This window comes from Drosophila biarmipes, unplaced genomic scaffold, assembly GCF_025231255.1.
Source record: "Drosophila biarmipes strain raj3 unplaced genomic scaffold, RU_DBia_V1.1 ptg000007l, whole genome shotgun sequence".
Taxonomy (NCBI): domain Eukaryota; kingdom Metazoa; phylum Arthropoda; class Insecta; order Diptera; family Drosophilidae; genus Drosophila; species Drosophila biarmipes.
The window spans coordinates 399,743-414,656 of record NW_026114528.1 but is presented as its reverse complement, the minus strand read 5'-3'; the positions used below and the strand labels follow the sequence as shown (position 1 = coordinate 414,656).

Sequence of the window (14,914 nt, the reverse complement as noted above, 5' to 3'; positions counted from 1 at the left end):
TTCGAGTAACGGGTATAATCAGTTATCCTCGGTACACATCTCAACTAACATCCGGTAGGTCTATCGTCGTGCGCGACTGTCAGCCATAAAAGCGTCCCCGTGCCAGCGGGTGCCTATTTCGGTTGGGCACAAACACTGCTCTAACGATTTCGGCTTAAAATGTAAGTAAAACTTTAGCCCTTGGTATTCCTCAACCTTTGACATACACAAAATTTTTGTAATGAGTTACGCTCTAAATTAATCAACAAAAATGACAGTATTTACTTGTTCAGAAAATCTAACATACTCCATTTTAGAGTCTTGGAATTAACTTAATTCTAAAAAACAGTTCCGCATAAGAAACTTAAATTCTAAGAATTTTGGAAAAGTATATGGATTATATAATTTATGTTTAAGGAAACAACTTCTGATATAAAAAAAACACCACTTAACGAAGTAAATATATAGTGATGATCGCACTTTCAATAAACAAAAGTTTTAATATCAACTTTTGTGACGAAAATATAATATACTACTATATAAATATACTTTCTACATTTACAACTTCGTTTTGAAACCAATCTGGATTTCTGGCTCCCAGTTGTGGGGGAGCGCCAGCAACAGCAAAGTTTTTTTTTTATTTATTGTCGTGGTTTTTGTTGCCATTGCCGTCTTTTCGCTTATTTAAAATTAACCAGTTAAATTGAATTCGAAATTCTTAAAAATATAAGAAATTTTTAGTTTCAGTTCAGTATATTTCATTCAGTTTTGTATATTTTTAGCTTAAACCCTTAAATTAAATAAAAGTATTGAAATATACATACGTTCTTTCAATTTTAAATTAGACATATCATGATTGAAATCCTGAAATTGCTCTGAAAAACTTGTAGACCGACATTGCTTAAGAAAGGAGTGTGTCATTAGTTTAGACGTAGCCCATCGAGACTGTGGATTTTTATTTAAGCATAGTTCTACGAACTGATGAAAGTCATCTGAAAATTTTTTTTTCATAAATATATCACGGTGAAACAGTTCATTTGTTTGAAGCAGTAAACTTGACTCTGAAATTGAAAAAAAGGGTTAAAAATTTTAAAAAAAATAGAAAACATGCTAGCACCAGTAATCCGATTTATACACACTGAAGGTCAAACGTAAGGCTCGTAATTAAAATTACATTACATGAACGCTATGAAACTAACATATGTATTTTCAATTATTCACCCATTATTTTAAGTCCTTAAAAGTTAGCGTTGACATATACCAACAAGATGGTTCTTTATAGAAGAGGTAGAAAGAAAAAATTGAAATCGAATAAGCCTTGTATAAAACAAATTTATTTTTGATGATACAGCCGTAGTATCTTTGGGCTAAACAAAGATCGGATAAGTAGATCAATCACAAATATTTTAAATTTTAAATTTAGAAAAGTTTTGATTTATATTAAAAGAAATTGAATTTAAGGTAACTATACCTATTCTCAAAACTCAAAATATGCTTTTATACGGACGATATTTTAAGTGGTTTGTACGCGCTACACACGGAGTTGCAACATTTAAGCAACGAAAAATACATATTCAGTTAAATGTTTATTATACTTCGGTTTTTTTATTTTGAATCTTCTTTTACGAGACTAACAAAATGTGTTAAAATCTTAAAGTACTACATTATTCTAACAGTTTGTTAAACTGTATTTATGTTAGACTGTCCTAATAATTATCGCTGGATGGGACGGTCGCTACGACGAAGGCGAGAACGGCTACATACCAATGTTAATGCTTTAATGAGGAGGTTTATGTAAGGTTTGGGCCATTTTGTCTATTTAAGGTAAAGATTACTTGTTTACATTTTTGCTCATTTACTTTTATACGCCAGTCTGAGAGCCATTTCTGTACTACATCTAGATGGGCCGCAAGTTGCGCTGACGCTTGTTGTTGACATTTATATCTGCTGAGCATCGCGGTATCATCGGCAAACGTAGTTATAGTCAGTTGTCTGCTCGTCGGAATATCAGAAGTGTAGAGTAGATATAAAGTTGGACGGAGCACAATACCTTGAGGAATACAAGCTTCGATGTTATGTTCAGTTGACATGGAAGTAAGGCATCTTACAGCCAATATCCTGTTAGAAAGATATGACTTCAAGAGTTTATGCGTGTTATTAGGGACCATTCCTTTGATTTTATGCATTCGGAAGTCAAGCCATACTCTGTCAAATGCTTAAGAGAAGTCCAGAAATACCGCATTGCTGTATACCCTATTTTCCAATGCACTTCGAATTTCTGATGTAATGCCGGTTCACCTGTTCGATAGTTCCGTGTTTTTCGCAAAAGCCGAGTTGATGTGCTGAAATACTATTATGTCTTCTAAAGTATGGTATGATACGGGTTAGAAGGCATTTTTCAAAGAGTTTTGATAGACATGTAATTAAACTTATCGGTCTGTTTGAGAAGGTGAGCGTGTGGTCTTTCCCTGGTTTTGGTATCATTATGATGATTGAGTCTTGTCATCGCGTTGAACTGCTGGCATATGGTACCAACAGCGCATAGTGTGAGTTCTATAACCATTTTTGGAATTATTAGATCGCAGCCTTGAGATTTTTTCGGTTGTAGCTGCTCTTTTATAATTTTTATGACTTCGCATGCACTATGGTCCAAAAGCCCAAATTTTTGGCATAAATGATATTTTTTTTGTGAAATAATTTTTTTTTGTTTAATTTTTTGGTTTCTATAATACTGAAATGATATAAAAAAAATTTTGGAAAGATTTTTTCGGAATGCCCCTAATCTTCTGCGCGCTTTTAAAGTCAGCTGTTCAGTGTCGTTATGTTTTGGCTAAAAAACGCGGGAAAATTTTCATACCTTGCAGCTAGTGATTTAATTAAAGCGAACATTCAAAGCTAAAAGTGTCTTAATGGAAAATAAAGGTCAAGGTATGTAAATTTATAATTTCTAAACTTTTTACTATATTTATACATGTTTGTGTTGTTTTGTCCAATGTGTTGCAAGTGTGTTGTTCTAGGTTATTCTAACAAAAGTACACGTGTTCTGTTAAAGTTTTCTTTTAAGTGCCTCCAAGTGCCTTGAAGGTAATATATTAATGTTTTTAACAAATTACTATAAAATCAATTTTAAGTAATGGTTTTTGCCCGTTTTTGCCCCTTTTCGAAAAAACAATACATGTTGCAGGTGTTTATGAGTTTTTTCATGCAGCGCTCCTCGAAGTTTGGGAGGAGAGCAAGCGGAAAGACGACGCTGTTAGAGGTTTTGTTATAAAACGAATAACAGAAAGCGACAGGATTGACCTTTCTGAAGAGCATATGGGGGAAATACTAAATAAAGTTAAGTATTTCATTAGCTATGTTAAGAGAAACTTACCGAAATGCAATCGTATGTTAGGGCGTTTTAAATCAGTTCACTCACGATGGCTTGGTTCAAAAATGGTTATACGCATTGACAAGCAACCAGTCACTTTGAAAACTGGGAGAAAAAAGTCGAATTATGAAGATGCAGGACGTCGCCTTAAAAGAAAATTAACATCTGAGCTGGCTTCAGAAGAAGCTCATTCAACTTCTCTCCTTTTACATGCTGCCTCAGTTTCAGAAAGCTAAAAGCAGTGAAGACATAAATGATTTAAAAAAACAACTTAATATGAATAAGCCGATTCCAATAAGTCCTGATAGTGCACTGGCATTTTTTATTGAAAATGGATTTACAAAGCAGCAATATTTGAATATAAAAGCACTAAATAAGCAACAAGGATGTGATATTTTCCCTTCATATAATCAAATCGCCGAATCCAAATTGAAATGCAGACCACTGGAAATTAAAATCTGTGAAACGAAAGCGGAAGTCTCATTCCAAAATTTGCTAGATCATACAGCTCACCGCATGCTTGAAATGCAACAGGAAGTTTTTGATATTTGGCCAGATGCAACAGAATGCACTTTAATTGTGAGCTATGTGTTCGATGGGTCTACTGGACACAGCACATATAAGCAAAGATTTCAATTGAATGAATCAGTTGGCTTAGATCATTCGCTTTTTGTCACCACTGTTATACCGTTAAAGCTAATGGATCAGCATCATCGGGTTATTTGGATTAATAGGACTCCAAAGTCAGTGAGATTTTGTCGACCTTTGAAAATTGAGTTTGTGAAGGAAAGTACTGCACTGATTTTAAAAGAGAAAAAAAATCTGGACGTGGAAATAGAAAACCTAAACGTATTATCTTATAGCTACAAAAGCAATATAATAACTGTAAAATACCAAACTCATATGACTTTAATCGATGGTAAGGTCTTAAACATTGTAACCGGAACCAATTCGTGTCAATCATGTCCGTTATGTGGTGCAAAGCCTACTCAATTGCTTAAAACAACTGATTTTAACTCGCCGATTTTTAATGTGAAATCAGAAAATTTAAAATATGGAGTGAGTCCGCTACATGCATGGATACGGTTTATGGAGTTTCCTCTGCGAATTTCCTATAGAATTGAAGTAAAGAAGTGGCACGTGAAAGGAGATGAAAAGCTTTAAGTATCCTTGCGTAAAAAAAGTATTCAAGAGAAGTTGTGGATTGAGCTTGGCCTTAATGTAGATACACCAAAACAAAATGGAAGTGGTAATAGCAATGACGGAAATACCGCAAGACGGGCATTCTCAAGTAGTCTTAAATTTTCGATTATCTTGGATTTGGATTTTAAACTCATCTATAATTTTTATATTATTTTAACAGCTATTTCTTCTAAGCATATTATTGACTCCGAAAAATTTAAATATTTGTGTAACAATACTTTTAATTTATATATGAAACTGTATTCTTGGTATCCAATGTCTCCAACCGTACATAAAATATTGGTACATGGACACCAAATTATAACCCATTTTATTGTTCCAGTTGGTGTGCTTGGAGAAAATGCATCTGAAGCGCGAAACAAATTATACAAGAGCGATCGAAAGTCTCATGCCAGAAAATTCAGCCGATTAGCAAATATTGAAGACGTATTTCATCGAGCACTGGACTCTTCCGACCCATTTCTCTCTACAATTTGTTTGAAGGAAAGGGAAAAAAAAAAATCCAAAAAGGTCCTTCCCAAAGAAGTCATTGATCTACTCGATGTTCCTGATCCAGAGCTATATATGACTGGAAAGTCGGATGGAGAAACAGACGAAGAAGATTTTTTTTGTTTAGATAATATTATTTTGGATTCAGAAATTGAAAATGAAAATTAGTTTAATAAAAAATAATGATAAAAATATATTTTATAAATGTATTAGCGTTTTCATTTGTGTTGCTTTTGGGGTTGTATATAAGACGACTTTACTATTTATACCAATAAATACGACATATGTGTAATTTTGTTTATATCGGTTGTATGGGGACGGGGGGAAGGCGTGGTCAGAATAACACAAAATTTTTTTCGAAATTCTATTTTATCCTCCCTGATATTCGTGCAAATTTTCAGAATCTTACGATCATTTTTAGAGTTTATGCCAAAAATTTGGACCTTTGGACCATAGTGGCATGGTCAAAATACAATGGGTTCGTCAATAGGAAAGTCGTCTTCAGATTGCGATCTTATATGACGCTTGCTTTGCTACTGGATTTGGCTGGAACGCATTTTTAAGGTGGGCAGCGAATGTGTCGGCTCTGTTTTTGTCGCTTTGTACCCAGCCTTCAGGGGTCCATATTGGCGTAACCGTTACTGATGAAGGGCTCAGTATTGAGTGGGCTTTCTATGTGGCAATTTTGAGCTGGATGGAGACAGTTGTTCTATATAGCGTTGTTGGAATCAGTCATCTTCTTGTCATAGTGCCTTGTTGAGTCGGCGTGAAGCTTCTTCAAGCTATTGTTTTGCAGATGGCGATCGAAGTAATTGACAAGAACGACGCTTTGCCAAAACGATCTGCTCTATTTCTGCATTCGAGTGCTTTGTGAGTGTTATGTTTTGCCTTCCGAATGTTGCGACTCGAGCCGCTGAAGTTGATGTCGCCGGTTAGCTGTGGTGTAAGATCAATGTGAGAACTTACATATTTTTTGAATTTGAGCCAGTTTGCGCTGTTAGAGGTTAACATGACGGGATTATCATTACTAAATAGCTGTTGCTTTAGGGTAAAGAGTACAGGCAAGTGGTCTAATGATAGATCCGAAAGAGAACTGGTGCTAATAAGATTTCATGTGATTTTTTTTGTAACTGAGAAGTCAATCAAGTCCTGCAGTTTTCTTGGGTGACTTGGTTAGTGTGTAGGTGAACCAGGGGAAACGCAGTTAAGTTTATTGTCTACCTTTCGTCGTCACAAGATCCCTAGTGAGTTGAAGTTGTCTAAAAACGCCAATGGCGTTCCACATTGTTATTCGTAGATTTGCCATCTGTTATTTTGACTGATTAGCTACAAGTAGCCGTAATACCATGTTGAATGGTGACCATCATAGCTTCCAGAGTGCTTTGTGACTGTACTTGGATCTGCTGAGCGTTTCCTAGATTAGACTGGAGTGTCTGTCCCTGATAGAACGGAGAAAAGCCCTCTAAGTATTTAGTTGACCAGTTGTTAGTTAGTTGACTTATTTTCTTTTTGGTGTCTTCTTTGTTGGCAAGGCCGTTAGCCGAATTGTGGAAGTCTCCACAAGCTACACATTCCGTACGAAGTGAACAGTGTGCCCTGGTGTGTTTATACTCCTGACAAGTTGTGCATTGCACTGGCTTGTTCCTTTATGGTGCAATAAGTATTGCAGGTTACAAATGGGGTGCTCTTCCTTTTTTTTCAAGACTCTGCTGTCTGGCTCCAGCTCAACCTTGAAGAGTTGTTGCGCCTTTTTTTCTATTTATAATGTTACTGACTTTCGTTGCAGAAATCCCTTTTTCCTTAAGAGCATCGATAACATCCTTGGCGGTTACGTCGGGCCCGATTCCTTTTAGTACCACTAGCAGGCCCTTGCTGCTTTTTAGTTGGTACACGTAGTAGCTTTTCCTAGCTTCCTCGAGGTATTTGGATACTGCTCGGTTTCATGGATACCCCTTTTGCGACCGATACAACATGAAAGTTTCCGTCCCTGGTCAGCGCAACAATTTAGTTGACCAGAGCGTTCGAAATTTTACTGATGTAAATTGGTGGGGCTTAGGTTTCGGTCGGGTCTACTGAGCCTGTTCTGATTAATTTTCTGCTAGAAGCGCAAATCTATTGCTCTTGGATTTCCCGGAAAATTTATTTTCTTTTTAGGACAGGGTTTATTTTTGGCTCGTTACCTATCGGGGTATTTCTCGGGATAAGCTTACGCTTGATATGGGAAGAGCTTACGCTAGATACCGATCTAGTATGGTCCGTAAATTTTGCTTTTTTAAATTTGTTGTCGTGGTTCTTGTTGCCGTTGTTGTCTTTTCGCTTATTTAAAATTAACCAGTTTAGTTTTTGTGTTGTATTTGGATTTAATTTATCAAATACTCTAATGGCTCTTATCGTTTTACGCGATTACCTTATGGCCTAAAAATAGCACCGAATTTCATTCAAAGAATGATGACAATTGCATTTCAGATATCTAACATTAACAGGCATACCTTCATATGGATGACCTAATTGTCATCGGTGGTTAAGAAATTCAGGAAACACAACCTTAAATTGCACCCAGAAAAGTGCGCGTTTTTCATTCACAAAGACAACGAGACTTGACTTAGGGGAATACGAATATTTCAAGGGAAACAATTTTTCTTAAGTAATTTTAATAATTTTTCTTAAATTTTTTGAATTTTTTAAAAATGTTTAGTAATAAGCACTTGAACCACTTTTTCTCCTCTTTCATACAAATTCTTCCCGACGTTGTCACCTTCGAAAAGTCTTAAAAAATATTAAAAAAAAAAATTATTTTTGAAAAGTTTTTTTTTGCAGTTATTATTATTTTGTTTAAACCAACTTTTTACATAAAAAATTTAAATTTTCAAGACGAGGAAAAAAATTTAAAAAGTAGATTTTCACACAAATTTTGAGTTTTCAATAAGTAATGACTGGGTTAAGAAAAGTAGTGCATCATTCAAAAGGCATTTAAATTACCTTTTCATTGATGCCAAAAGTTAAACAAAGCAAGTTCAAGTTACGAGTGTATTTCACATATATTTATGTCTAAATACTTATGTCCACGATTGTACATTAATCTGCGACTTAACAAAATATTTTGTCAAAATACCCATAGCAGACAAAAGTGTGAAAACTGTAGCCAAAGCTATAGTATAACATTTTATTTTGAAAAGAATATAAAAATGCAGTTTTAAAGGATTAATGTACCAAATTAAAAATTGAAAACTTTACATCTACCGCACACCACCATAAGACAGTAGAAACCGAAGAAAGAAGACAAAGAAAATTCAACCAGACTGATTGGGACGTCTATATGAGCTGGTATTTGGTAGAATAGCAAACTTCCCAATATAATTTAATAGCGTGTATACTATAGATCCGGTGTATAACTTAGATGATTATGCAAAAGAATGTAAGCTTAGACCAGAACTAGCTCACAAAAAGCTATTCTAATGCAACATAATAACAAAACAAACAAGAAAGGAAAATAACTTCGGGAAGCCGAAGTTTGTGTACCCTTGTAGTAATAAGAAATAATCAACTTTTCTAAAACCGTTTGAAGTTTTTAAGGATTGTTGCTGACTTCTGAGATATTTAAAAAAAATAATTTCATTATTTTTTTCAGACCGTTTTTTTTTACTTCTATATGTTAGAGTAGTCCGATTTTTATTAAAGTAAATTTGAAAATCTTAAAAATACAAAAAATTAAATTCCCAAAATTAAAAGATAATATGTCAAAAAGCCCCAAAGCTATAATTTGTTTCATATTATTTTCCCACTCATTTTCAGATCGTTTTAATGGCAGCTACATGATATAGTCGTCTGGTTTTGATAAAATTTAATTCGAATGATCGTCTGATTTTGATAAAATTTAATTCGACATTCAAAACCAATGAAAAAAAATGATATTTCTAAACGTAGGAGTTTATATGTCAAAAAACACCGAAGATATAATTTTTTCATATTATTTGATATAGTCGTCCGATTTTGATAAAATTTAATTCAAAATTAAAAATCAATTTAAAAATGTTATTTCCAATTGAAGGAGGTTATATGTTAAAAAAACACCCGGCTGGTTCCGACTTATATACTACCTGCAATAGAAAGAAGACTTTTGGGAAAGTTTAAAACTGAGAGACAGACGGACATGGCAAGATCGACTCGTCTAGTGACGCTGATTTAAAAATAGGAGACCAGGTGTTATTAAAGAACGAATCTGGTCATAAGTTAAACTTTAAATATACTGGTCCGTATATTGTAACGGAAATAGGAGCAAGATATATATATATTATATATTACATTACTGCGGGAAAGAGAGTTTGGGAAATTCAGTTAATGGGAGTTTGGAGAGTACGACGAAAGGGAGTTTGAAGAGTCCACGGAAAGGAAGTTTGGAGAGTACAAGAGAGTTCGGACCGTTGTGTGGTGCCTTGCTCTGAAAAAAGAAAAGCCAAACCATTTTTTAAGAGATTGACATTTCCAATGCGTAAAATAAAATTATTTCATATATCACTGGGGACGGCATTCCTGTAGGGACGAAGCGCCCCAGTGGAGCTTGATGCGTTTTAATCAGGATTCCAGTGCCTTCATGGGCCTTTCCATCAGGATGATTAGTATTGTAAAAAATATACCCTCGGATTTGGAAGTTGTATTTCTTGGTAGGATAGGTTTTTGAAAGTAACATTACGTTTATAAGGTGTTTTCGAGCATATGAATCAAAATATTTTGATTTGTCAACATACTTTGCATGGTCGTTCGCATAGAATAAATGAGTTCAACCATACTGTGTTTCCATTTTATTTTCGGTGTGCTCTGCAGGTTGGTAAGAGACTGTAGGTGATGATTGGACATTGTACGCAAGGCTCGCATGACCCGATTTTTAACGCTTGCAAAACTTACGTTTTTATTTATAGTAGAACTGCCGAGTGAAGATCGTTCTGCTGATAAAAAGAAAACATCAGGTGTGGATTTGGAGGGTATCAAAGTTGTTTCATGTATATATTTTTTAGTCAAGGGGATTACTTGGAAGCTTTCTTTACCAATCAGATCGATTTTTATATTAACAAGGTTGTTGGAGTTTTTCTCGCTTTTTTGGCCGTATCCAAGACTGCCGAAGGGATTTCGTCGAACGTGTCAGCCAAAAGTTCAGTATTCGAGTTTTTAACAATTCCTTGGCTTGAGGAAGCTCGAATAATTTTTGCGTGGTTGTTATCCATTTTCATCTCCAGTGGACTACTTTTCTTTTAATGTTATGTAGCGATTCATGCCAGTGTGAATGGTCAAACCTTGCATATTAATTGAAGCATCTGTCGGTCATGCGCTAGCTGTTTACCCCACTTTGCACCGTCGCTGACATCGACGGAGAGAGAGAGCGCACCCTTTCGTTGTGAATAAGCTTGAGTTCGTTAGAAGGTGTTGGGGATAACGATCGCGGTGGATCGACTACTGCAGAAGCTTTTGTTGTTGCTGCTTCGGCTGTCGATAAGAAAACGAAGTGTGCATTGGTCTTTAGCAGCGGGGCCAACGCTCGTCTTGCTTACGTTAGCGCTGCGTTCGAGCTTTGTTTGGGTTCATCACTTTTTTTTATTCTTTTCTTTTGCCTTTATTTGTATTTTAGTATTAAAAGCCCTAATAAGCCCAAAATAAAATTAACTTGCTTCTTTTTTTTTCGCAATAGGCGTTTTTTCGCCGTTTATTCGCTTAATGTCCGTTACGTTCCTGCGTGGTTCGATCTGTCTTGCGTGGCTGTCGCGATGTGGTGTCTTCTTTGCTGATGACGATGTCTTTTGAACTGCTCCTGGCTGCGTGGCTGGACGTTGTGTGGCTTCTGGTTCTCTGAGTCTCGGGCATACGCCGATCCAGTACCTCACGAGTCGGAAACACAGGCTCCACTAGAAAACTCCACTCGAGACCGTACTGATCGACCGCATTCCTTTCTGACTCGTTATTCTCGGGGTTTGGAAACGCCTTTCTGGAAATTCACGAGTCGGAACTGTAGGCTCTTTTAGAAAACTCCACTTAAGGCCGTTCTGATCGATCGCTCTCCCATCGGGCTAAACGCGTCAGGACCTGCACCTTTTCCACCTGACTTACTGGGCTTACGCCGGAACACCACAAAGTAGTGATCAAGGCGAGGTAAATTGGGTGTAGTCAGTTCGAAGTGAACAGTGTGCCCTGGTGTGTTTATACTCCTGACAATTTGTGCATTGCACTGGCTTGTTCCTTTATGGTGCAATAAGTATTGCAGGTTACAAATGGGGTGCTCTTCCTTTTTTTTCAAGACTCTGCTGTCTGGCTCCAGCTCAACCTTGAAGAGTTGTTGCGCCTTTTTTTCTATTTATAATGTTACTGACTTTCGTTGCAGAAATCCCTTTTTCCTTAAGAGCATCGATAACATCCTTGGCGGTTACGTCGGGCCCGATTCCTTTTAGTACCACTAGCAGGCCCTTGCTGCTTTTTAGTTGGTTCACGTAGTAGCTTTTCCTAGCTTCCTCGAGGTATTTGGATACTGCTCGGTTTCATGGATACCCCTTTTGTGACCGATACAACATGAAAGTTTCCGTCCCTGGTCAGCGCAACAATTTAGTTGACCAGAGCGTTCGAAATTTTACTGATGTAAATTGGTGGGGGCTTAGGTTTCGGTCGGGTCTACTGAGCCTGTTCTGATTAATTTTCTGCTAGAAGCGCAAATCTATTGCTCTTGGATTTCCCGGAAAATTTATTTTCTTTTTAGGACAGGGTTTATTTTTGGCTCGTTACCTACCGGGGTATTTCTCGGGATCAGCTTACGCTTGATATGGGAAGAGCTTACGCTAGATACCGATCTAGTATGGTCTGTAAATTTTGCTTTTTTTAATTTGTTGTCGTGGTTCTTGTTGCCGTTGTTGTCTTTTCGCTTATTTAAAATTAACCAGTTTAGTTTTTGTGTTGTATTTGGATTTAATTTATCAAATACTCTAATGGCTCTTATCGTTTTACGCGATTACCTTATGGCCTAAAAATAGCACCGAATTTCATTCAAAGAATGATGACAATTGCATTTCAGATATCTAACATTAACAGGCATACCTTCATATGGATGACCTAATTGTCATCGGTGGTTAAGAAACTCAGGAAACACAACCTTAAATTGCACCCAGAAAAGTGCGCGTTTTTCATTCACAAAGACAATGAGACTTGACTTAGGGGAATACGAATATTTCAAGGGAAACAATTTTTCTTAAGTAATTTTAATAATTTTTCTTAAATTTTTTGAATTTTTTAAAAATGTTTAGTAATAAGCACTTGAGCCACTTTTTCTCCTCTTTCATACAAATTCTTTCCGACGTTGTCACTTTGAAAAGTTCTTTTTGCAGTTACTATTATTTTGTTTAAACCAACTTTTGACATAAAAAACTTAAATTTTCAAGACGAGGAAAAAAATTTAAAAAGTAGATTTTCACACAAATTTGGAGTTTTCAATAAGTAATGACTGGGTTAAGAAAAGTAGTGCATCATTCAAAAGGCATTTAAATTACCTTTTCATTGATGCCAAAAGTTAAACAAAGCAAGTTCAAGTTACGAGTGTATTTCACATATATTTATGTCTAAATACTTATGTCCACGATTGTACATTAATCTGCGACTTAACAAAATATTTTGTCAAAATACCCATAGCAGACAAAAGTGTGAAAACTGTAGCCAAAGCTATATTATAACATTTTATTTTGAAAAGAATATAAAAATGCAGTTTTAAAGGATTAATGTACCAAATTAAAAATTGAAAACTTTACATCTACCGCACACCACCATAAGACAGTAGAAACCGAAGAAAGAAGACAAAGAAAATTCAACCAGACTGATTGGGACGTCTATATGAGCTGGTATTTGGTAGAATAGCAAACTTCCCAATATAATTTAATAGCGTGTATACTATAGATCCGGTGTATAACTTAGATGATTATGCAAAAGAATGTAAGCTTAGACCAGAACTAGCTCACAAAAAGCTATTCTAATGCAACATAATAACAAAACAAACAAGAAAGGAAAATAACTTCGGGAAGCCGAAGTTTGTGTACCCTTGTAGTAATAAGAAATAATCAACTTTTCTAAAACCATTTGAAGTTTTTAAGGATTGTTGCTGACTTCTGAGATATTTAAAAAAAATAATTTCATTATTTTTTTCAGACCGTTTTTTTTTACTTCTATATGTTAGAGTAGTCCGATTTTTATTAAAGTAAATTTGAAAATCTTAAAAATACAAAAAATTAAATTCCCAAAATTAAAAGATAATATGTCAAAAAGCCCCAAAGCTATAATTTGTTTCATATTATTTTCCCACTCATTTTCCGATCGTTTTAATGGCAGCTACATGATATAGTCGTCTGGTTTTGATAAAATTTAATTCGAATGATCGTCTGATTTTGATAAAATTTAATTCGACATTCAAAACCAATGAAAAAAAATGATATTTCTAAACGTAGGAGTTTATATGTCAAAAAACACCGAAGATATAATTTTTTCATATTATTTGATATAGTCGTCCGATTTTGATAAAATTTAATTCAAAATTAAAAATCAATTTAAAAATGTTATTTCTAATTGAAGGAGGTTATATGTTAAAAAAAACACCCGGCTGGTTCCGACTTATATACTACCTGCAATAGAAAGAAGACTTTTGGGAAAGTTTAAAACTGAGAGACAGACGGACATGGCAAGATCGACTCGTCTAGTGACGCTGATTTAAAAATAGGAGACCAGGTGTTGTTAAAGAACGAATCTGGTCATAAGTTAAACTTTAAATATACTGGTCCGTATATTGTAACGGAAATAGGAGCAAGATATATATATATTATATATTACATTACTGCGGGAAAGAGAGTTTGGGAAATTCAGTTAATGGGAGTTTGGAGAGTACGACGAAAGGGAGTTTGAAGAGTCCACGGAAAGGAAGTTTGGAGAGTACAAGAGAGTTCGGACCGTTGTGTGGTGCCTTGCGCAGAAAAAAGAAAAGCCAAACCATTTTTTAAGAGATTGACATTTCCAATGCGTAAAATAAAATTATTTCATATATCACTGGGGACGGCATTCCTGTAGGGACGAAGCGCCCCAGTGGAGCTTGATGCGTTTTAATCAGGATTCCAGTGCCTTCATGGGCCTTTCCATCAGGATGATTAGTATTGTAAAAATTATACCCCCGGATTTGGAAATTGCATTTCCTGGTAAGATAGGTTTTTGAAAGTAACATTATAAGGTGTTTTCGAGCATATGAATCAAAATATTTTGATTTGTCAACATACTTTGCATGGTCGTTCGCATAGAATAAATGAGTTCAACCATACTGTGTTGCTATCTGTTGCAATGGAAACGACGATATTTCCATTTTATTTTCGGTGTGCTCTGCAGGTTGGTAAGAGACTGTAGGTGATGATTGAACATTGTACGCAAGGCTCGCATGACCCGATTTTTAACGCTTGCAAAACTTACGTTTTTATTTATAGTAGAACTGCCGAGTGAAGATCGTTCTGCTGATAAAAAGAAAACATCAGGTGTGGATTTGGAGGGTATCAAAGTTGTTTCATGTATATATTTTTTAGTCAAGGGGATTACTTGGAAGCTTTCTTTACCAATCAGATCGATTTTTATATTAACAAGGTTGTTGGAGTTTTTCTCGCTTTTTTGGCCGTATCCAAGACTGCCGAAGGGATTTCGTCGAACGTGTCAGCCAAAAGTTCAGTATTCGAGTTTTTAACAATTCCTTGGCTTGAGGAAGCTCGAATAATTTTTGCGTGGTTGTTATCCATTTTCATCTCCAGTGGACTACTTTTCTTTTAATGTTTATGTAGCGATTCATGCCAGTGTGAATGGTCAAACCTTGCATATTAATTGATG

At 35.5% G+C, this 14,914-nt stretch overlaps 1 protein-coding gene and 1 long non-coding RNA gene across 13 annotated transcripts in view; both read right to left on the bottom strand.

Annotated features, from left to right (window-relative positions):
* Window positions 1–14,914, bottom strand: part of LOC108028871 (putative serine/threonine-protein kinase STE20-like) — a 202,768-nt gene that overhangs the window by 56,638 nt on the left and 131,216 nt on the right. For all 12 annotated transcript variants that reach the window (XR_006367984.2, XR_006367983.2, XR_006367986.2 and 9 more), the window contains exon 3: window positions 804–1,040. Coding sequence is in view for 7 of the 12 variants with exons in the window: in XM_044092641.2 (XP_043948576.1) it covers window positions 804–1,040 (237 nt within the window). In the remaining 5 variants the exon portion in view is untranslated. The remainder of the gene's footprint in view (window positions 1–803; window positions 1,041–14,914) is intronic.
* LOC127011733 (uncharacterized) lies at window positions 1,583–3,457 on the bottom strand. The gene is made up of 3 exons (XR_007765013.1): window positions 3,353–3,457; window positions 2,088–3,283; window positions 1,583–2,029 (listed from the first exon to the last, which is right to left on the bottom strand). It is a non-coding gene; the product is annotated as an uncharacterized LOC127011733 (long non-coding RNA).